Below are 23,782 nucleotides of genomic sequence, written 5' to 3' on the forward strand. Positions count from 1 at the left end.
ACTCATATGATTCAACAGCAAAAAAGAAAAAAAAAAAGACCCAAATAACCCAATTAAAAAATGGGCAGAGGACACAAATAGACTTTCTCCAAAGGAGATACACAAAAGGCCAACAGGTACATGAAAAGATGCTCAACACCACTAGTCATCAGAGAAATGCAAATTAAAGCCATAATGAGATACCACCCCATTCTTATAAGAATGACTGTCATCAAAATACAAAAGAGTTAAATGATGGTATGTACGCATGTGGAGAAAAGGGAACCCTCGTGCACTGCTGGTAGGATTGTAAATTGATACAGCCACTATGGAAAACATTATGGAGGTTCCTCAAAAAATTAAAACTAGAACTACCATATGATCTAGCAATTCCACTTCTAAAAATATATCCAAAGGTGATGAAAAATACTAACTCACAAAGATATCTGCACCCCCATATTTAAAGTAGTATTATTTACAACAGCTAAGATATAGAAATTACCTAAGTGTCTCATCAATGAATGAATTCGTGGTATACATTCACAGTGGAATATTATTCAGCCACAAAAAAAGAAAAAAATCCAACCATTTGCAATAACATGGGTAGACCTTGAAGGCATTCTGTTAAGTGAACTAAAAAAGACAAATACTGAATGATCTCATTTATATGAGGGGATTGAGAAGAGGAGGAGAAGGAGGAGGAAGGGGGGGAGGAAAAACCAAATTCTTAGCAAAAGAGTTCATATTTCTAGTTATCATAGGCAGGGAGTCAGTGTGGGGGAAAAAAGAGGGCATTGGAGGAAGGTGGTGTGGTCAAAAGGTACAAACTTTAGTACGATAAATAGGTAGTAGGGATAGAATGTACAACACGATAACAGCTAACACTGCTGTAGGGCATATAGGAAAGCTGTTAGGAGAGTTAATCCTAAGAATTCCCATCACAAAGAAAATTTTTCTTCCTTCTTTCCTTTTTGATTGTTCCTACATGAGAAGGTACAGGTTAGATGAACCTACCTTGGTAATCATTTCACAATATATAGAAATCTAACCATCATGCTGTATGTCTTAAATTTATACAGTGATGTCTGTCAATTATTTCTCCATCAAACGGGAGAGGAGAGGAATATTAAAGGGATTAATGCATCCAAAACAGAATGAGAAGGGGCCAGAGTAGAAGGGAAAGGAATGAAATTGCAGGGGAAGCAGCTCATACTGACCCCTAGAGGCCACTGTACAAGTTGCCTTTTACTCTGATTGAGGTTGGGTTGGTGGGGGCATCACAGAAGTCAGACTGAAGGGGGGACATGGTCCCACCTGTGTTAAAAAAAAAAATTGCAAGAGTTAACATGTACATCCAATTTTCACAGTAGGCAACTCCTTGTTAATATTTAAACAAGGAAGGATGGGGCTGCATTTCCAGACAGATCGGTGGGACCACTAATAGGAGGGTTGGGTCATGGGAAGCCTGAGAGGTTCAAGCTGAAAGTAATTTCCTTTCCTTGTTTTGAACAATCAAATCCACTGAACCATTATAACACTGTGTTCTGTGAAAACTCCACTAAGATCGTCAAACTAACAAACTATTCAATACCAGGTACCCTCCCTTGTAGCCCCACCCCAGAATGAAGAAACAAAAGCTAATGAAAGACCCAAGACTTCATAAAAATTAATTCCATTCATAATAAAAGGTGGCTTCGAACCATAAGAAAACACATCTTTGAACAGAAAAGGAAACGTAAGTGATGAACATACTAAAGCACTGTAATTAAAGACAAGCAAATAACATATAAAACAATTCTGAATCATAAAGTAGCAGAATCCACCTGGGGGGGAGGGGCCACACTTGTTTTAAAAGCTTTAAGGTAAGAAAAGTATTAGACAAAATGAAAGGTACAATGGATTAAAAAAAAATTCATTCTAGAAATAATGTATACTGAAGTAGAGAAGACAAATACATTAAAATCCTACTACTAATCTGGGGGAACCTTCCGGAGGGGAGAGAGAGGAAAAAGAGGAAAAGACAAACTGACATATTTATTAGGAAGGTGGCAAAACACAATGGTTGCAACACTATAATCACATATTAACATGGTACATAAACTTAAAAACAACAGGCTCATTAGGAAAAAAAACTAAATAAATCACAGCAATAAATTCCTGGCTTCTTTAGTTATTACAAGATAGAAGTCATCACTTACTTAATTACACCAGTGAAACTGGGAAGTATTCCCAATATGTAAAATCAATGTGCAACACCTTCCACTATATTCAGACTATATAGTAACTTTGTCAGAGATTACACATATTGAGAGGATGCAGAGAAGTGTCCCTTCAAATCATACTTTAAAAATCAATAAGGGATCCCTGGGTGGCGCAGCGGTTTGGCGCCTGCCTTTGGCCCAGGGCGCGATCCTGGAGACCCGGGATCGAATCCCACATCGGGCTCCCGGTGCATGGAGCCTGCTTCTCCCTCTGCCTGTCTCTGCGCCTCTCTCTCTCTCTGTGACTATCATAAATAAATAAAATTTAAAAAAAAAAAAAATCAATAAAATTATTTTGTGGAAAAACAAACCCTGAAAAAGTAGATGGGCTTTCCTGGTCCAGTACCATCCCAGATGGACCATGTTACATCTCCAAGTTCAATTCACTTACTCATTAAGTTTGGAAACCATCCTCAAGTAAACCTCCATAGGACTTTAGGGAGGTTGTTGTATTATTGACACTTAAAAAAAACCACGATTGGTTGTTTTGCTTTCCAGTCTCAATTCACAAAAACTTTATACACTGAATTCGTATCAAATGCAAAGCACAAAATCTGACAGAGTAAAGATGAATAGCAATGTGTTAAATAAGAAAGAGGTATTTGGTGAAGCATCCTGGGAATTTAGTCAGTCTAATCCAAGATTGCATCAATTACTGAGAAGTTAAGGGAAACGGAAAATCAATTAAACTTGCAGATTGTGCCATATTGGGAAAGTCTTGAATTACCAACACTGGAGGCATTTGGAATTAGACTGAATGAAACACCAGCAAACATATTAATAACAATGGAGACTTCTTTTATTAGAGGTTGACTGAGGAAGAAATATGACTTAATAGTAAAAACATCTTTCTAATTTCAATAGGCAATATTTACCTGCAATAATTTGTCTTGTTATACAGAAGACTATTTTTACAAAGACAAGAATTTTTTTAAAGGATTTTTGTGTGTGTGTTCAGAGGACATAATATACACATATCAGAAGAAATACAAATTTATATTACCTTCAGAGCTTTCATACAAAAAAAAAAAGTTTTAATGACTAAGTAAACCAAGCCTAAGGTACATGAATGTTTTAAAAGAAAAAAAGAAATATAAATCCTTTAAACCCTATACTTCTTTCCTCAGAATCAGTTATATGTGTTGCTGAATTACCAAGATGATACACAAGAAAATCCTAAATTCATTATAATTTGTTCTCTCCTAAAGCAAATGCTATAAAGGGAGGGAATTTTCAGGCCACTATTAAAATAGGGAGGATTCATTCAGAATAACTTGGAACTTTCCATTTTGTTCCCACCAAGAAAGATACAAATGGAATATGCTTTATATGGTTTTATGGTCATTAGAATAGTTAAATGCTTTAGGCATCAATGTAGCATATTAATACATTCTTAAAACATTACTTGGTATATCATAATCAAAATGTAAACAGGCTGTGGCAGAAGCTGTATGTCCAAACCCCCTTCAAGGAAGACATATGAAGAGGGCCCAACAGGAATCAAATGTGGAAACAAGACAGTTGTGGCAAAATCCTCGTCAGGCTGTATTCCATCTGGCCCTTCTGGGCAAAGACTTGCTTCTCCACGGAGCATTTATCAAATCAGGGTCCCAGCAAAGCAGATGGCACACTGCATAATTGAAGAGGTTTTAATAAAGGGACTATTTACTAATGTTTGGCAAGGGTAGGAAAACCAACAAGAGACAATGCAATACTCTCAGGCTAGCAACAATGGGGTGCTGTTTCCACCCCTGGGCCTGAAAAAGCAAAGGAAGGGAACAGTTAGAAGAACCTGGAGAAACAGATGAATAGAGTGGGCCATCTGACAGGATCTGTCATTGTCGCTGACAGAAGCACAAAACCAGCAGAAGCAGGGAAGGAAAGAGTGAGAAAGGGTAACAAATATTCCTATCTCACACTCAAGTCACACCTCTAAACTCCAGCTGGAAAAATCTAACCAGGCACCAAAAAGCAAGAATCCTACTGATGCAATACACACAGGTCAGCCTCCATGGACACACATCAAGGTAGAGAATGGGTCCGTAAGGGTAAACAAAAGGCGGATGTCCACTAATGTGCAGGATGCTCAGATGAACATAAAGCAATCTGCAAATACCACACGAGAAACATCAAATAGCACATCTGCCTGGGGCAAAAGATGTACATATGGAATCAATGGAAGAAAAAGTGAAAATGACAGGATGGAGGAAAGGATCATTAAAATCAACACTAAAGTCACAATTTAGTTTGGTAAGTAACTGGCAACCACTGAAGATACACATGCAAGAGTGTAAAATAATCCCAGGATAATGGTAGCAGCATACATAGTCAGATGGGAAGGAGAGTCACTTCCAGCAGTCAGATTATTGCAGCAGTGTAGGTATTAAGGAGATAGTAAGAAATGAACAGTAACAAAAATTGATCCTGTAGTTATGTCCTAGGTAGCTCAAAAGTCATATGCATTTAATCCTCTCAACTTAGAACTAAGAAAACTGAGCCTCAGAAAAGCAACCTGCTGAAAGTCAACCAAGAACTAATTAGCTGCTACAAATGCCACATTATTTCACTAACTTGTGCTTTCTAAATGAAATATTGGCAATAGAAAGTGAAGAACAGAAGTTCATGGACAGCCCCAGATCTTCATTAGCCAGGAGCTTTCTGATGAGTCATTTGACCGCTTCCCGAGCTCAGCTTCCTTGTTTGCAACTAAAAGCATCTACCAAAATTATTTTTTCCATTTCTAAAGTTCTCCTGTTGCATTACTAATACTTAATTCATCAGCCTTGCCACCCTCAAGCCAATCTGCCAATGAACATCCCCATCAACTACATCTTCAACTCATCTTTCACTGTGGAGTCTCAAATTAAATCCAATTTCAATCTCCCCCAATAAATCCATTGAAGCGAAAACTCTTCAGTGAGAAGCCACCCCCAGTCGACTCAAGCTGGAGGTGATAGGCCTTGGTGATACTGTGATATAACAGGAAATAAATATCTGATCTTCATCCTCAGTTCCTAATATAGGGCCCCTAAAACTCGTTTAATTCCCTGAATGATAAGGGTGTGAGGAGCATTCTCATCATAAGCTCCTTTCAACCATATCAGAATTTATGCTAATGAAGTAACTCTTAGAGGATGAAGGCTGCTTGCCAAAGGAAACAATTATGTAATTAGAGGGTTGGATCTTTCAGACCAGATCCCAACCTTTGGGAGTTCAACCATCAATGGCCAATGATTTCATCAACCATGCCTATGTAATGTAGACTCCATTAAAAATCCTAAATGATGGAGCTTCCAGGTTGGTGAACATACTGAGGTGCTGAGAGGGTGGTATACCCAGAGAGGCAGGATGTGGAAGCTCCACTTCCATTACCACATAGCTTGCCCCGAGCATTTCTTTCATTTGGATGTTCCTGAGTTATGATCTTTATAATAAACCAGTTTTCCTGAGTTCTATAAGCTACTCTAGCAAATTATCAAACCTAAGTAGGGGGTCATGAGAACCCAAGTGATAGCTAGTGACAGTCTGGACTTGCAGTTGGCATCCAAAGTGGTGGGAATTGTAAGGGAATTGAGTCTTTAACCTATGAAGTGTGTGCAAACTCCAGTGAGTTAGTGTCAAATCTACTTGCTTGCTCTCTGAGCAGCGCTATGGTGGCTGGAAAGAACAAACACCTTATGAAAGGCAGCAAAAAGGGAGGCAAGAAGAAAGTGGTTGATCCACTTTCTGAGAAAGACTGGTATAATGTGAAAGCACCAGTGATATTCAGTATAAGAAATATTGGGAAAAAACACTAGTCACGAGAACTCAAGGAACCAAACTGGTATGTGATGGCCTCAAGGGCTGTGTTTTTGAAGTAAGCCTTGCTGATCTGCATGATGAAGCAGTTGCATTTAGAAAATCCACACTAACTATTGAGGATATTCAGGCCAAAACTGGCTGCCTAGTAATTTCCATGGGATGGATCTTATCAGTGACAAAATGTGCTCCATGGTCAAAAAATGACAGACCAGGATTGAAGCTCATGCTGATATCAAGACTATCAATGCTTATTTGCTTCGTCTATTTTGTGTTGATTTTACTTAAAAATACAGCAGTCACATTCAGAAGACCTCTTACACTCAGCACCATCAGGTCTGCCAAAATCAGAAAAAGATTATGGATATCATGACCCGAGATGTATAAATGACTTGAAAGGAGTCAATAAACAGATTCCAGACAGCATTGGAAAAGACACAGTAAAGGCCCGCCAATCTATTTATCCACTCCATGATGTCTTGGTTAGAAAAGTAAAAAAGTTGAAGAAGCCCAGTTTGAACTGGGAAAGCTCATTAAGCTTCATGGTGAAGGCAGTATCTGAAAAAGCTGGACCTGTGCTAAAGTTGAACAAACTGATGAATATGAGCCATTAGTTCAAACATCTGTTTAAAATTCAGATATTTAATGGTAACCAACAAAAAATCTTATTTGTGATGTTTAAATTTTAAAAAATTGCTTTGTATAGAAAACCAATACATTTGGTGTCAGAAATATTTTCAGTATAGAAAAACATAGTTTGCCTTTACCGTCTATGATTTCCTATAGAAATTATATTTCTAGAAGCCATTTGGTAGCCTTCAGAGCACAATATTACTATTTGTTGTTATTTAATAGATTTTATTTTTTAGATCAGGTTTAGGTTCATAGCAATATTGAGCAGAAAAGTACAAGTTCCCATATGCCACCCTCACCCTTGTCCCTATTATCATCCTCCACCAGTCATACATTTGTTTCATCAATAAACCTACACTGAAACATCACCAGCACCCCGAGACCATATTACAATTCACTCATGGTGCTCAACATTCTATGGGCTTGGGAAAATCTGTAATGACATGTATCCACCATTATAGTATCTATAGAAGAAAATCACCAACCTAAAACATTCCCTTATAATCTGCCCAATAATCTTTCTCCCCCTGCCCCAACACTGGCAACACTGATCATTTTACTGTCTCCATGGTTTTGCCTTTGCAGAAGTCACAGAGTTGGAATCACAGTATGTAGCCATTTCTGATTGGCTTCTTTCACTTGGTAATGTGCATTTAAGTTTCTTTTAGGTCTTTTCATGACTTGATAGCTCATTTCTTTTCAGCACTGAACAATATTCCATTGCCTATACAGACTAGTTTATCCATTTACTTACCGAAGGACATCTTGGCAATTATGCTTTTGGCAATTATGAATAAAGGTGCTACAAACATCTGTATGTAGATTTTTGTGTGAACAAAAATATTCAGCTCCTTTGGGTATACGCCAAGGAGAGTGGACACTAGATCATACGGTAAAAGTATAAGAAACTGCCAAACTGTTCTCCAAAATGGTTGTACCATTTCACACTACCAGCAAATAAATGAGATTTCCTGTTTCCCCACATCCTCACCAACATTTCGGGTTGTCAGTGATCCAGATTTTAGCCATAAATATAAGTGTAGTAGTATCTCATTTTAATGGCATTTCCTCACTGACATGAGGTAGAACATCTTTTCATATGCTTATTTTCCATCTATATATCTTCTTTGGTGAGATGTCTGATGAGGTATTTGGTCCACTTTTTAATTAGGTTGTTTACTTTCTTATTGTTGAGTTGTAAGAGTTCTTTATACATTTTGGATAATAGTCCTTCACCAAACACATCCTTTACAAACATTTTCTCACAGTCTGTGTCTTGTCTTTTCACTCTTTTGATAGTCCTTTTTGCAGAGAAGTTTTTAATTTTAATGAAGTATAGCTTGTCAATTATTTCTTTCATAGATCAAGCCTTTGGTGTTACATCTAAGAAGTCATCACCATAGCCCAGGTCACCTATATTTTCTCTTGTGTTATCTTTATCACCATTAATTTAAAAAATATGTACATACTGAGTGACTAGTACGTGGCTGGTACTTAAGACAAGATGAATAAAGCAACAAAACTTCATGCATCCTGAAGCACTACTTTCAGAAACTCAGTCAACCACTAACAATGTTTCTCAAGTGGGAGAGATCAGAGAAGTCACAGCAGAGTTGTGTAAATGCAGTATCAAACTTAAGAGCACAGGCATTGAAGCGGGCCTGCCTGGATATGAATCCCAACCCTGCCACTCACTAGCTATGCACGCCTGTGTCCCAGCTTCCTCACCTGAAAAATGAGGAAAATATTTATACCCACACTTCACTTCACAATACTGTTGTGAAGATTAAATGATATAATCCATGGGAAAGGCTTTGGCATAGTGCCTATTACACCCAAACTGCACAATTAATGCCAGCACTTCTACATTCTCCAAGATGGGGACTCAGGCATATAGTTTAACAAACTATTCAAAATTATCACTGCTTTAAGTTTTTAATCATGGTATTTCATTTTATTTTGAGTTTCAAAGAAGACTGAGGTATAGTCTAATTCTCATAATCCATGGCCAGCTAATAAATCAAGGAGTCAAAATAAATGAATAAGCAGCATGTGGAAGATTAGTGGACACAGTCAGCAGGAAAAGTATGTGGTTAAAAATCCCAACTTGGTGAAAGTAGTCTGTTTTCCTTTTTTTAGACACACAATGCCCACATATAAGAAAATGATTAAAATTTTAAGTGAGAAGCTTAATTCATGTAATATTTCATTATTACATTACTAGTTTTTATTTGTACTAATCTAACAGAGGAAAACAGACTATGAGTATTTAAAAATTAAACCACAGAACTGAGGATAATTTATTTCTCAGTGACTTCAATAAGAATATGGTTCAAAACACCACAGCTAATGAAACAAAGCATAATTCTAGTCTCTAGTGTAACTACAGAAATTATACACAGGAGAATATTAAAATTGAATACTACTTTTAAAAGTACTTTTAGGGGCACCTGGCTGGCTCAGCTGAAAAAGCGTGCGACTCTTGATTTCGTTGTGAACTTGAGCCCCGTGCTGGGTATATAGATTACTTTAAAAAAAAAATTAAGTATTTTTAAAAAGGGTAACTGCAACTAATTAGGTGACATGAAAACATGCAAATAATGTCAACTATATCTCAATAAAACTGCTAAAAATACACATAAGTAAAATCATTACCTTTTTTTTTTTTAAGTTGGCTCCACACCCAGCATGGAACCCAACATTAGGCTCAAATTCAAAACTGTGAAATCAAGACCTGAGCTGATATTAAAAGTTGGATACTTAACCAAAGATGAGTTACCCAGGTGTCCCTCATTTCTTTCTTTTCTTTTTTCTTGCTCTTTCTTTCTTTCTTTCTTTCTTTCAAGATTTTATTTATTCATGAGAGACACACAGAGAGAGAGGCAGAGACACAGGCAGAGGAAGAAGCAGGCTCCATGCAGGGAGCCTGACATGGGACTTGATCCCAGGTCTCCAGGATCACACCCTGGGCTGAAGGCGGCACTAAACCACTGAGCCACCCGGGCTGCCCTCATTTCATTATTTTAAAACTGATGTCTTTCTGATCTGAAATGCAAATGAAATCTATTTCATACAAAAATAAAAATGAGATTTAAAAAAAGGACTATGATCTGACTCATTTATAAGCCAATCAGATATATACCCCCTATATTAGACTGGATAATGCATGAATCAGTTAAGGACAAAATGTTACACTTTTATATGTAAATAAATATTAACTGATATTTTTATAATACAGTTCAAACAATACAGTAGTTCCTCCGTCTTATCAGCCAAGGGATACAGTCCAAGACCCCCCAGGGGATATCTGAAAGTATGCAGGGATAGTACCAAACCCTTTATGTACTGTGTTTTTCCCTAAACATACATAGCTACAATGAAGTTTAATTTATAAATTACACCCAGTAAGAGGTTAACAACAATAACTAATAATAAAATAGAAAAATTACAACCCGAGACTGCAATAAAAGTTATGTGAATGTTGTCTCTCTCTTTTTCTCTCAAAGTGTCTTATTGTCCTGTATTCATCCTTCTTCTTCTTGTGATGATATGACGGGAAGCAAGGTGAAGAGATAGACACTGTGATGTAGGGTCAGGCTACTATTGACCTTCTGACATAAGTTAGAAGGACAATCATCTGCTTCTGGACATCAGCTGACTGTGGCTAACTGTATCCAGAAAGCAAAACTGCGGATAATGAAGGGGATGTATATGTACCATATACATCTGCTTATCCCACTTTCAGCAATTACCTTTAATTGTTTCCTCCACAACTTCTACCACTCGATCTATCTGTTGAACCTAAAAAGAAAACAAATTACATTAGACAAGCAATTTACATGGATAAGAAACATTAACTTGTGTTTACCTTTCTGCTTGAGTCAGTGTATCACATTTTCTAAGCACATGAATATAGGTTGTCTTTAATTAATGCATTTGGAAATATTATAAAAAATATTCTGTATTAATGTTTTGTGTTACAGTGAAGTATGAAATTACCTACCTCCTGTCCTCCAATGATAACTGAAGAAATCATAATACATTTAAATAAACTGCCTGGAGTTCTGTTAGCATAGCCTATCAACATAAACTAAACACATCCTGAGATATAAAGTGATGTTTAATTAAAACATGTCTCTTTACACACACATTCTCTTCATTCTTCAAGAAAAATGGCAGAAGATGACAACCTACACAAAAGGATATGCTGGTTATTAAGAAGATCTATCCCAAATACTATGCTGTCTTATTCTAACTGAAACCCCCTTTTATGGATGTCTACCATGTACTGGGCACTGTGCTCAGGTCAACAGAATACAAAGTCAAATAATAATAGCTTCTACCCTAGACACAAGTGACTAAGGGAGACTGCTCATGGTACCATAGGAACACAGAGAAAAGGTAACAAATAAATTATGACTGAATGATCCAGCAATGCTATCAAGGGAAGAAAGGTGACTCTTGAGAGATAAACCGGATTAATATAGGAGAAACCCATTAATAAGACTGAGTTAGTGTGGCTAGGGTGTAGATGGAAATGTAAAAAGATTATAGTGCAAGAAGCTAAGTGAAGAGAGAAAAAAAAAAAAGTCATAAGTCGATATTACTTATACCTTAAAATCTTCAAATGATTGCTTTATTATAGAATACATGCTCATTGAAAAAATTCAAATAAATTAGAAATATAAAAAAGAAATAAAGTAATCTGTATTATCCTACATCCTCCACTTCCATTCCTAAGATATCATTCATAACAGCCTAATAGATACCAAGACATTTTCCAAAGCAGAACATTTATATATATATCTGTTCTTTTTCTTATAAATTATGATATAAATATTGGTAAACAGAAGAGAGAAAATGACAGACCTGCTTCTTTATTTTTTTTCTATATACCATCAGTACATATAGGTCTACTTCATTTATTTTCCTGGCTGCCTAGTATTCATGTATAGATATACCATAATGCATTCACCCATTCCCCAACTAATGGACCCTTATGTTATTTTTAATCTTTCATTTTTATACAACAATGATGCAATGAACTCAACTGAGCAAGAACCTTTTTAAAAGGCTTTAATAAAACCGCAATGGCAAATCCCTTTTAAATATTTCTTTGGCGGGGCCCCTGGGTAGCTCAGTGGTTGAGCATCTGCCTTTGGCTCAGGTCCTCCTGATCCCGAGTCCCACATCAGGTTCCCCACAGAGAGCCTGCTTCTCCTTCTGCCTATGACTCTACCTCTCTCTGTGGGTCTCTCATGAATAAATAAAATCTTGAAAATATAAATACTTAAATATAAATATACATATTTATATTCCTTTGGCCTCAGTACCAAAGGAAATAAGGATAGACTTCTTAGAGCACACTTCGATTAGGTTCTGCCTCTGACCACTCAGCCCAGCATAATGGTAGTAGTTGCAATAATTACTGAGAAATTGTCAAAGGCAAAGTAGCCTCTGTTAGACTTACGTCCCAAACAAACTTACCTCACTGGAACCACTAGGTTCTGGTTTTATGAAGAGAATGGATTTGGCTTCCTTATAGAATGTGATCAAAGCCAAAATAATAGAGTTCAAAGAGGAGGAAAGTACCCAACAGACTTAAATACTACAGAGCTTATAAGTTACCATAAAGACTGGAATGTCTATGCCTGATTTAGCAATGTGGGAATCAATGAACTCAGAGGAAGCAATGAGTTCAGTAGTAATGAATCATAACTAAGAAAACACTGACACCAAATAGAGACTACTCTTACAGACAGATGAGCTGAAGGAAGGAGACATGGGTAGGACAAGAAAGGAAGAGTTGATCAAATTTCCCAGTGAACGGGATGACCAAGATATCAGCTGAGGATACAAGACAGAGAATAAAAGTAGTATAATACAAGAAAATCAAATGGTGAAACAAAAACATGAAAGCTTTTCTATGCAGCTGGGGATCTAATAGCTCAAAAGGATCACTGCACCCAGTCTTATAGCTCGTAAGAAGCAGTATCCCTAGAGAAGAGTCAAAATCTAACTTGTTGGAATAGTTAAAAAATTTTAAAATTTAGGGTAAGCTAAAACTACAATATTCATAGAAGAAAACATAGCCATAAATGTAGGTGAACCTTAGGTTAGACAGTGATGTTTTAGATATTACACCAAAAACATGAATAACAAAAGAAAAAAGATAAACTGAACACCATCAAAATTAAGCCCTCTTGATACATCAAAGGCCACCATCAAGAAAGTAGCAAGACAACACAGAAACTGGGGGAACATTTTTGCAAATCATAAAGATTAATTATTAGATTATTATTAATAATAATTATTATTAATCATTAGATTAATATCTAAAATGTATAAGGGGCTCCTTCAACTCAATTACAAAAAAGACAAATAAACCATTGAAAAATGGGCAAAAATGAATGGCTCAGTCAGTTAAGTGTCTGACTCTGATTTCAGCTCAGGTCATGATCTCCAGGTAATGAGTTCAAGCCCTGCACTCGGCTCCATGCTGGGCATGGTGCATACCTTAAAAAACAATAAAATAAAAATGAACAGGGGCACCTGGGCAACTCAGTCAGTAAAGTGTCTGACTCTTGATATCAGCTCAAGTCATGATTTCAGGGTCATGAGATCAAGCCCCGCATTGGGTTCCAGGCTTAGCATGTACTCTTCATGAGATTCTCTTTCTCCTTGTCCTTTTGCCTCTGCCCCTTCTTTGCTCGCACTCCCTCTCTCTGATAAATAAAATCTTTAAAAAAAAATAAAAATAGGCAAAAGATTTTAATAGACACTTCTCCAAGGAAGACATACAAGTGGCCCATGAGCATATGAAAAAATGTTCAAAATCCTTAGCCAATCAGGGGATGCAAATCAAAATCACAATGAAGGAATGGGGAGCTATTGTTTAATGGGTCTAGATTTTCAGTTTGGAAAAATGAAAACACCCTGGAGGCAAATGGTGGTGATGGTTGCACAATAGGGTGAATGCACTTAAAGCCACTGAAATATACACCTAAAACGAATCAAAACAGTAACTTTTATGTTATATATATTTTACCATAATGAGATACTACTTCATACCCACTAGGATAGCTATAATCAAAAAGACAGATAATAACAAGTGTTGGCAAAGATAGAAGCTGGAACCCTCCCACATTGCTAGTGGGGATGTAGTAAAATGGTGCAGTTGCTTTGGAAATAGTCTAGCAGAGCCTCAAATAGTTCAACAGAGTTATAATATGATCTAATAATTCCAATCCTAAGTATACACCCAAGAGAAATAAAAACATATGTCTACACAAAAACTCATACACAAATCTTCATAGCAGCATTATTCAACATAAGTAAAAGGTAGAACCAACTGAAGTCTCATTAACTGATGAATTAAAAAAAAGCGGCATATCCATATAATGAAATATCATTACACCATAAAAGAGGAACATGATATACAATAGTCCCCCCTTATCCATGGTTTCATTTACCTGCAAGCCAGAAACAGATGGTCCTCTCTATGACATATCATCTGAAGGTCAATAGGAACCTAATGCTAGATCACAGCCTATATCATTTAACTCACTTCATCTCATCAAGTAGGCATTTTATCATGTCCCATCATCACAATTAGAAGGATGAGTACAGTAGGATGACCACAGGACATTAAGATATTCTGAGGGAGACCACACTCACATACTATATTACTTAATACATTACCTTGTATTATACTTTTATTATAGCACATGATTATAATTGTTCTTTTTTATTAGTAGTAATTGTGGTTAATCTCTTGTTATACCAATATATAAATTAAACTTTAGCATAGGTATGTACATGTAAGAAAAAACACAGAATACACAGGGTTCAGTACAATCCAGTTTCTAGTGTACACTGGGGATCTTAGAACACATGCCCCATAGATAAAGGGAGGACTCCTAAATGCTAAAACATTAAGCTAACTGAAAGAAGCCAGACCAAAAAAGGGCAAAAATTGTATGAGTCCATGTATATGAAATGGCCAGAATGGTTCAATCTTCAATGACAAAGTAGATTAGTGACTGTCTATGGATGGCAGTAAGAGAAATGAGAGAAACTGTCGGAGTGCTGATTTCTTCCTGGAGGAATGAAAAACTTCTAAAATTGATTGTGGTGATTGTGGCATAATTCTGAATATATTAAAAACCATTAAATTATACATGTTCTATGAAAGCACTGCATAGTGTGTTAATTATACCTCAAAAAAGTTGTTATTACAAAAATAATAATAATATGGGCCACCTGACTCTTGGTTTTAGCTCAGGTCATGATCTCAGGGTCGTGAGATAGAGACTCAGGTCAGACTCCATGCTCAGATCTGAATCTGCTTCAGACTCCCTCCATCTGGGCCTTCATCCCCAACTCTCTTTCAAATAAATAAATAAATCTTTTTTTAAAAAAAAATAATAATATAGGTTGAAAGTGGTCAAATGTTCTAATGCCAAGGTCATGAAACTCAAGGAAAATCTGAGGAAATATTTCAAATTACTGAAGCCTAAAGAAACCTGACAACTGCACCCAACTTTGCATCTGGGTTTTTAATATCCCTCTAAAGGACATTATTAGGACAACTAGCAAGAGCTGAATAAGGTCTGTGTACTAACTTATGTCAGTGTATCTATGTTAATTTTCTGATTTTTATTATTATACTATAGTAGTATAGGAAAACATCCTTGTTTTTGAAATATATGCATATTCAGAAGTAAAAGGGCATCATGTTTGTATCTTACTCTCCAAAGGATCAGAATGAATGGTGTATATGTGTGTGTGTGTGTGTGTGTGTATACAATATATATATAATTCTTTATATATATATGGAACAATAAGCAAGTTTGGTAAAATACTAACATTTGAGGACTCTGGGTAAAGGGTATATGGTAATTCCTTTTGTTTACAACTTTCCTGTGAATAGGAAATTATGTCAAAATAAAAGTTTAAAAATGTGTGTGTGCATGCATATATGTGTTAAAGAAATAAAGAGATTTTTCTTTAGGCTGATGGACACGCAGAATTTGCTTGAAAGTATGCAGCTAAAAATAAATTCTAATTTTTTAAGTACTTGATGACATTTGCTTTACAGCAGAAAAATCAATGCTCCCTACACATAATTTAATCACCAGATGGTGGTGTGGAGGACCTCTAAGGACTTTAAAAAGAAGGGTGTACCAAATATTAAGACAAAGAAAAAAAAACAGCATTTGATTACAAACACTCAAGGGGAAAGTTCAGTGAACGACTTAAAGAAAATATTGTGCTGTTTCCATTTCTAGTGAGAAGGATATCTGAGGAAGTGGTGGGAGAAAAAGAAAGAAATGCAAGCAGAGAAGGAAGGGAGAGAAGAGCCAGGGGAGAGGGGGTTATTGGAAGAGGGGAGTTAGAAGGCAAAAGGAGAACATGTGGGAGGCAGGGGGAGAAGAAAAAACAATCACGAGAGAACAAACTCAAGATTCATACACAGTAATGAAGAATATATTGAATTCATTCTGGAGAGAAAAGGAAAGCTGTTCTTAATTAATACTATAAATTGTAGCCCTGAACACACAAGAGCTTAGTTTCTGGCATATAACTCAAATAAAATAAATAAAATAGTATCTTGTGTCCTTCAGGCACTTAGTTATAAATATACAGAAAAAAAATTAAAAAGACATGCAGTATGTTCTATTACTGACTCCATATGTCCTCAACAATGCAGAAAGGAGTTAGTGAACAAACAATTCATAAATAACATTAATGAGTCACTCTGCCGCAGAACTTTTAAAAGAAATCCATAAAAATATTTTATTCAGCTATTATGAGCCACTCCAAATTTATAACTGAACACACACTGAAGAAACAAACCTGTACCAAGTCACCTAAAGCAAATAAAAGTGCTCTTCTGGAATTTCCTAATGGTTTAGAGCTATATCACCCAACAGAACATTCTGCCATGATGGAAATGTCATATGCTGGGCCTTCCAGCATGGCAGCCCCAGGCCCCATGCGGTTACCATGTACTTGAAATGTGACTACTGTGAATGAGAAACTAACTTTAATTAATTTAAAGTCACATGCGGCTACTGGCAGCCATACCAGAAAGCACAGGTTTACAATATGGCTAAGAGAGCCATGCAGTTTGTGGCAATCTGTTATGGCAGCTCTAGGAAACGTATACACACCTCAGCCACAAATTGGACAATGAGGCTAAAAAAAAAAAAAAAAAAAGTCCAGTTAGAGAGCAAGCTGATATCGTTCTGTAGTCCAGAAGTTCTGCTTTGGGATCCATTTGGAAGTATCTTTTTTTTTTCTTGGACAACCAGCTAGATAAGTTAATGACTACTAATAACACAGTGATGACTGACATTTCTTGAGCAATTACTATGTCCCAGGCTCTGTGCTAACACATCACATGCATTATTACATTTTATCCTCATGACATTCCTAGGCAGTGGATACTATTGTTATTTCCGAGGCTAAGAGAACCAAGGCGATAAGGATATCCAGCTAAAGTCTTGCCAAAGATTTTTTAGTAGATCTTATGGAGGAATGGCATGTGGATGGCACATTTCATGAATCTTCCTTTTCCTATACACATGGAGGTTATTACTAAAAGATCACAGAATGTTATCTGACTAAACCTGGACTCTCAAGAGACCCCAGTAACAACTGTTCCCCCAAGCTTTGCCTCACAAATCACCACAAGTATGCATGCATTCACTTGACAAATATCTCTTATGCACCAACAAAGCACTGTTCTGGGGATTTAATGGCAGAAAATACAAAGTCCCCGCTTCATGGGCCTTACATTCTAATGAGGGAAGGGGGCAAATCACATAAACAACTGAAAATGTTCATTTCGCGTCATGACAGAGGCTATGAAAGAAATAAAATCTGGGAGTGGCCAAAGGTAGAGAGGGCAATTTTGCTACAGGGATCCAGATGAACCTCCAGGCAAACCCTAAGACAGATGCATCAATGTGAACCTCTGGGCTGAGATGGAAATGGTGGTGAGTGAAGGGCAGAGCAAAGGGTGAGAAGAAGGTCAGTTAAAGGAGGAAGATGAGGGGAGACATCACACTCCTATTAGATTCAATCCCAATTGTACAAGAAAGTCACTGTGGGGTGAACAGAACTATTTCAACAGCATCACTCAGGCTAATTCAGCGTAATTCTATTGAAAATGTACAAAGATTATTCTTTTCCTACATTCCTCTGTTATTTGGTGAGTCTTTTTATACTTGCACGGATCTGGCTGTGGTTTTACTATTTATAGATTTTATCCCAAGACACCTCAAATCCTATTAAAAGAGACGTTAATACATTATAGGTACATATTAACACAGATCCACAGATCCAAAAGAATTCTCTCGTAGGCTCTCTTAATTTGGATTGTATGTAAAAAAAAAAAAAAAAAAAACACAAAAACAAAACAGGACAATCGGTTATTACCATTCTAATTAAGAAATTTCAGACCAAAACTTCAAAACCACCTAAAGATTCTATCAACCTTTAAAAAAAATCTTTCTATCTCTGTTAAGAATTATATTATAAAAAGCCTTTCCATCAAATATAAGTCCAAACTTTTCACTTTTATGTTAATGGGAGTTTAATTCAATAATCGGCATTTGTAGGTTAAAGTTCAATATTGACTTCTCTGTAAAAAAACAAACAAAACAAAAACACATTTTTTTCTCTAAAAATTTTTCTCTTGGCTGTTAAGGAAAGTCCCTACGTCTACATATGGTATTGTAAAAGAGCTCAATGTCCAAATCTCTAAAATTTGGGGAAGTCCACAGTAGTCACACTAAGCTAACCCTACTAGAAAAAACACTGAATTCACAAGCCTATGAACAAGTTGGCTCATGAGGTACACAGAAGAATAGCGGTTGCTACATGTGGTTTAACTTCTTGAACAAAACTTTCTCATTTCTCAGTACAGTTTTATTTTCTTTCATCTCTTCATTGAGAAAAATTCTTCCCCCATAGTAGAAATAGCCCTTTCATCAAAAATTATATGGCAGCACATTCTACACATCACTAAAAGCATACTTTCTACCTGAATGGTACCAGCCAGTGACTAACACTCGGTTAAGAGGGAAGATTTACTAATTGACAGATAAGCCAGACTAGATGGATGCCAAGCAAACAGTATCGGTACCAAAAACTTCTTCCTCTTAAATCCAATTAAGATACCTATAAAACTTTCTGTAGTGGAAAAAAACAACTTTCAGCAATTATAACAAAACTCAACATACTGAGCACAATTGTATAGAGACACATTAGAATACTATAATCATATTCAATAATAGAGTATTATTACAGAGTTAAAAAATGACTTTAAAGTGATCTGATACTAAAGTTAAAAAGAGTAATAACAGAACCAAATCACAAATACACATTACAGATATAAAACATCAACTAATAAATAACGCTGTCACAGGCAGGATGTTCAAGTCCTAAGCCCTAGAACCTATATGGTTCCCTGGCAAACAGAACTCGCAGATGTGATGAGATTAGCCTGGATTCTCTAGATGGGCCCATCTATTCACATGAGTCCTTAAAAGGTGAGAGTCTTCCCCACCTGGGATAGAGAGAGAGAGACATTGATAAAGAGGTCAGAGAGAGAGGGCACTGCTGGCTTAAAACAAGAATGGGACCCAAGTCAATGGAATGTGGGTGGCCTCAAAAAGTTGCAAAAGGCAACAAAAAAGACTCTCAGAGCCTCCAGGAAAGAATGCAGCCCTGTCAACACCTTGACTTTAGTCTAATAAAACTCATATCTAACTTCTGGTCTCCAGAATTGAAAAAGAATAAATACACACCGAGTATTTATTGTGTATTGTATATAAGCAACTATATTTGTGGCAATTCGTTATGTGGCATACAAAACTGATGTGTTAATTAAGAAACCAACATATGATAGCATCAGCACCATGAAACAGGAAAAGTTTAAAAACAAGTGCTATGGGAAAAAGAAAATATGGAAAAAATTAAGTTAAATGCATACCTTATATTTAACATTCATTCAAAAAATATTTATTGAGCCAGACACCGTACTAAGCACTGAAAGTAGTGCAAAATATCTAAAAATGTAAAATAATAATAAACCAAGTCCCTGTCTCTAAAGGAGTGCCCATCAGAATAAGTGCAAATAAACTGAAAACTTGAATTAATCCTTTTCATACCTTAAAAAAAAAAAAAAAAAAAAGCTTTAAAGGTTTAAATGCATATTTTATCAGACCTGTTCTGATATCCTGGGAATATAAATTTAAAGTTTTGAAACCACAGAAGAATCTCATTACCAACTCATCAGTCCCCCTGCCCCAAATTTCCAAGTTTCTAATATATCAAAAATTTTAAAGGCAATGAAAAATGATAAAAAGACAGACAAATCTTTCCCCTATGTTAAAATAGGTTGATTTTCTACTGTTCAGATATAGGAGTCCTTCACATATTCTGGATATAAACTGTTTAGGAGATAATATGTTTTGCAATTCTTTTCCCCCATTTTCTGAGGAGCAAAAATACTGAATTTTGATGAAGTCCAATTTATCAACTTTCTTATGTCCTAAGAAATGTGTGTGTGGGGGGGTGGGGGCGGGGGCAGTCTCCTAAGAAACAGTTTCTTAACATCACCAAAATAGAGGGGAAGGTGGTAAAAGATTTGAACACTTTGCCAAAGATATATCAATGGCAAATAATCAAATGAAAATACACTGAATATCATGAGTCAACAGAGAAAAGCAAATTAAAAGCCCCAAAGAGATACCGCTACACACCTAGTACAATTCCTAAGATTAGAATACCAGCAGTACCAACTTTAGGTGAGGATGCAAAGTAACTGCAAAACAAAATGGTATAGCAGTCCTGAAAAATATTTTGGCAATTTTTTACAAGGTTGAGCAGATGTTTACCATATGACTAGAGGCAATATCACTCCTGGGCATTGACCCAATAGAGTGCAGACATGTACCCACACAAAGATTTGTGTGATGACATGAATGCTTATAGGAGCTTGATTCTTAAGGGCCCCAAAACTGTAAACAACACAAATTTCTATCAACTTGTGAACAGATAAACTGTACTCCATCCCTAAAGTGAAATAATTCTAGACAATAAACAGTAACAAACTATCAATAATCACAACAACATGGATGAATACTGAATGCATCAATGCTAAGTGAAAAAGAAATAAAGTAACATATAATTCCATTTCCAGGACATTCTGAAAATGGCAAAACCATAAGGGCAGAAATCAGAAGAACAGTTGCCAAGGACGGTGGGTATGTGTATTTGGTGGGGGAGGGGTGCTGGTATTGGGAGGGGGGTTGACCACAAAAAAGACACAAGGGAACTTTCTGGTGTAATGGAAACGTTCTGTATCTTAATTATATCTTAGTTGTGCTTATACAACAGTATACATCTGTCAAAATCCATCAAAGATAAATTTCTTTATTAATTATACCTCAATAAATCTCACTTAAAGTAAGAAAAAAAGATCGGTATAAATAACGTACAAGAAAATAATGAATACAGAGCATATAGAAGCAACCACTAGATCATATGGCTTCTAATTGCCACTTTTTCAGGTTACACAACTCTCCACTGTGTTTTTCCATGTCCTATGGGGTCTGATCTAAGCATTACATGGAATGCAAACTTCTCTCTCCTCACGCTACCTTGTTTATCATTCATGAGCATTGCTGCAAACCACACCTCTTAAACCTAACCCCTCCGCATTACACTCCCGGGCAGGGGTCAGGACACACTACTTGGCATTCCTCTCCCTTTCTGGTGCCCTTAAGCATGCATGCTTTTCTTCAGATACACTGTTGCTTCTGCTGAAAGCCTTCTTTCTCCATCAAACCACGACTCAGGCTTTGAAGCCCAAGTCAAGGATGGTTTCATCCAATGTGTGCCCACCAGACTTTATCCCTCTGCATTGATCATGATTATTTGCACCTCTCTTCAGATTTCATGGTTTTTAGGGGAAAGACATTTTACTCAGCTCTGTAACTCTAGCAAATAGTTCTTGTTCCAGGCACAGTGGTATGCTCAATGCTGATTCTACTAGCAAGTGAATTATATAAAAATGAAAATAACAATCATAAAGCTAATACAGAGAGAGCACTTACTATATGCCAGGCACCATGCTAACTAACCACATTACAAGTAACTGAATTAATAACCCTTACAAAACTCAGAGTTAGGTCCTATTATTATCACCTACCAAAGATAAAGAAACTGAAGCAAAGAGAGGTTAAGTGACTCGTACACAGTTGCACAGCTAATAAGTGGTGCATCTGGGATATGAGCCTATGCAATCCAGCTCCTGAGTGCATGCTCTTACTTACTACAATACACTACTCTTTATTTCTTTTCACATTTGAATAACTGAAGACTGTGTACGCATACAGGTAAAATTAGGAAAGCCATAAAAGAAATAAAAATAGATCTAAGAAGGTATAAACGTCAACGGGCTTTTAAATTTACATGTCATTCTGTTATGATACTGCCTTTTTGATAATTACAGGCATAAAAACAAAAGTTAATATAACAAGATGACATATGTAAAGCCATGAAGTAGAGACAGCGAGAAGACATCATTTTTCAATCTTTGCCCTTGATATCAATGCCACTATTACTGGTACACTATCCCACTTCATGAATTCATTTACCTTTTGCAATATATGACAGAAATATTCTCAAATATAGCTCTTTCAAATGCTACTTTATTTATACATGTAATTTTCAAATTAAAGTGTCTGCATTTGAAATACTCACCATGCTGTTTGACTTTTCAGTATTAGGGCAGCCTGCCTGAAAAGATGTTTAAAGCACTACAAACCAATCTGGTTAATAGTCCCTGAGATAAGTGGACACCTGTGTGAAGCAACATTTTTGTTCAGCTATCCAAAGAAAACTGCACCTGTCTGCAGGGCTCACAGCTGGGAAATCAGCAAGTTTTGTCATTTATAAATTTTTTTACATCAAATGATATATTCTGCTGTGAATTGCATGTTTTCAAATGTTAATAACCTATGTATTAATTCACAGTTTACTTAGGATTTCTAGAGTATACAATCACAAAGATAAGCCTAATGATCAAGTTCAAATGCAGTCCCTGTTTATGAATTAGCACAGGAAATTGACACAAAATGTACAATTTTGTAAATATGCTTTCCTAAAGGGAGTACGAGTCAGCCTTCCTAATAAATGTCATGCCTATTAATGACGACTACTGCAAAAAATGGAGAAATAATACTACCTTAAGAAGAACTTAAGCAAATAAATGGTTTAACCCACCTATTCCCTAACACAACTTCTAACTAATGAGTCAAAGTATATGTGTCAAAGTACATCTCAGCCTTAAGAGGAGATTCTCAACTCACCAATCTCCCTAAAGTCTTCAGGACCCATCCCACCACATTTTCTTGGAGAAGGGATGTTCTAGGCTTAAACCAGGTATCATTAAGAACTGGAACATAAGCTCTGTAAGGACAGAGATCTTGGATGATTTTCGATGCTGTCGTGTTCCTAGCACCTGCAACAGCAGCTGCCACATAACTGACCCTTAGTAAGTACTTATTAAAGGAAAATTGATGTGGCAGCCCTGGGATTTGAAGCCAGGCTTCTTGAGCTCTGCAATCTATTCTTCTTTTTTCCTATTAGACTTTAACAGAGAACTTGGAGCTTTCCAGCTGACTAATCTAAAAGAAACTTTCTTGCCAACAAATGAGCTGAACAGAAGGAAAGGAACATCCAAAAGGTATAGTCACAAGATCCTGGAACTACCTGCAGCTGGACACAGAGTAACCAAAGTAAACAAATAATAGCAGTGATTGAAAAAATGACATTGCATGAAAACTCATTCCAAGGTGGATGGTTAACCATAACTATTTGCCCCAAGACATGTGAAATTTTTCACTCTGAGATAAAACGTTTCAAGATCCTGAAAAAAATTTTTTAAAGATCCTGATTCTGTACGAGTTACCTATAAATACACATATTCTAGATATTAAGTAAAATTTCATTTAACCATTCAAGGAAATAAGTTTTGGTTATAAAAAGACCTTTTTATCCAAGACATGGATGTTTCCAAATCTTTTCTCTCT

General features: G+C 36.3%; 1 protein-coding gene and 1 pseudogene across 9 annotated transcripts in view; one reads left to right on the forward strand and one right to left on the reverse strand.

The window, feature by feature from the left end:
* CDKAL1 (CDKAL1 threonylcarbamoyladenosine tRNA methylthiotransferase) overlaps positions 1-23,782 on the reverse strand; it is a 663,683-nt gene that overhangs the window by 457,888 nt on the left and 182,013 nt on the right. For all 9 annotated transcript variants that reach the window (XM_072813956.1, XM_072813952.1, XM_072813953.1 and 6 more), the window contains one exon: positions 10,424-10,472. In XM_072813956.1, coding sequence (XP_072670057.1) covers positions 10,424-10,472 — 49 coding nt within the window. The remainder of the gene's footprint in view (positions 1-10,423; positions 10,473-23,782) is intronic.
* Positions 5,891-6,669, forward strand: LOC140626222 (small ribosomal subunit protein eS1-like; annotated as a pseudogene).

The sequence above is a fragment of the Canis lupus genome, chromosome 37 (assembly GCF_048164855.1).
Source record: "Canis lupus baileyi chromosome 37, mCanLup2.hap1, whole genome shotgun sequence".
Lineage (NCBI taxonomy): Eukaryota > Metazoa > Chordata > Mammalia > Carnivora > Canidae > Canis > Canis lupus.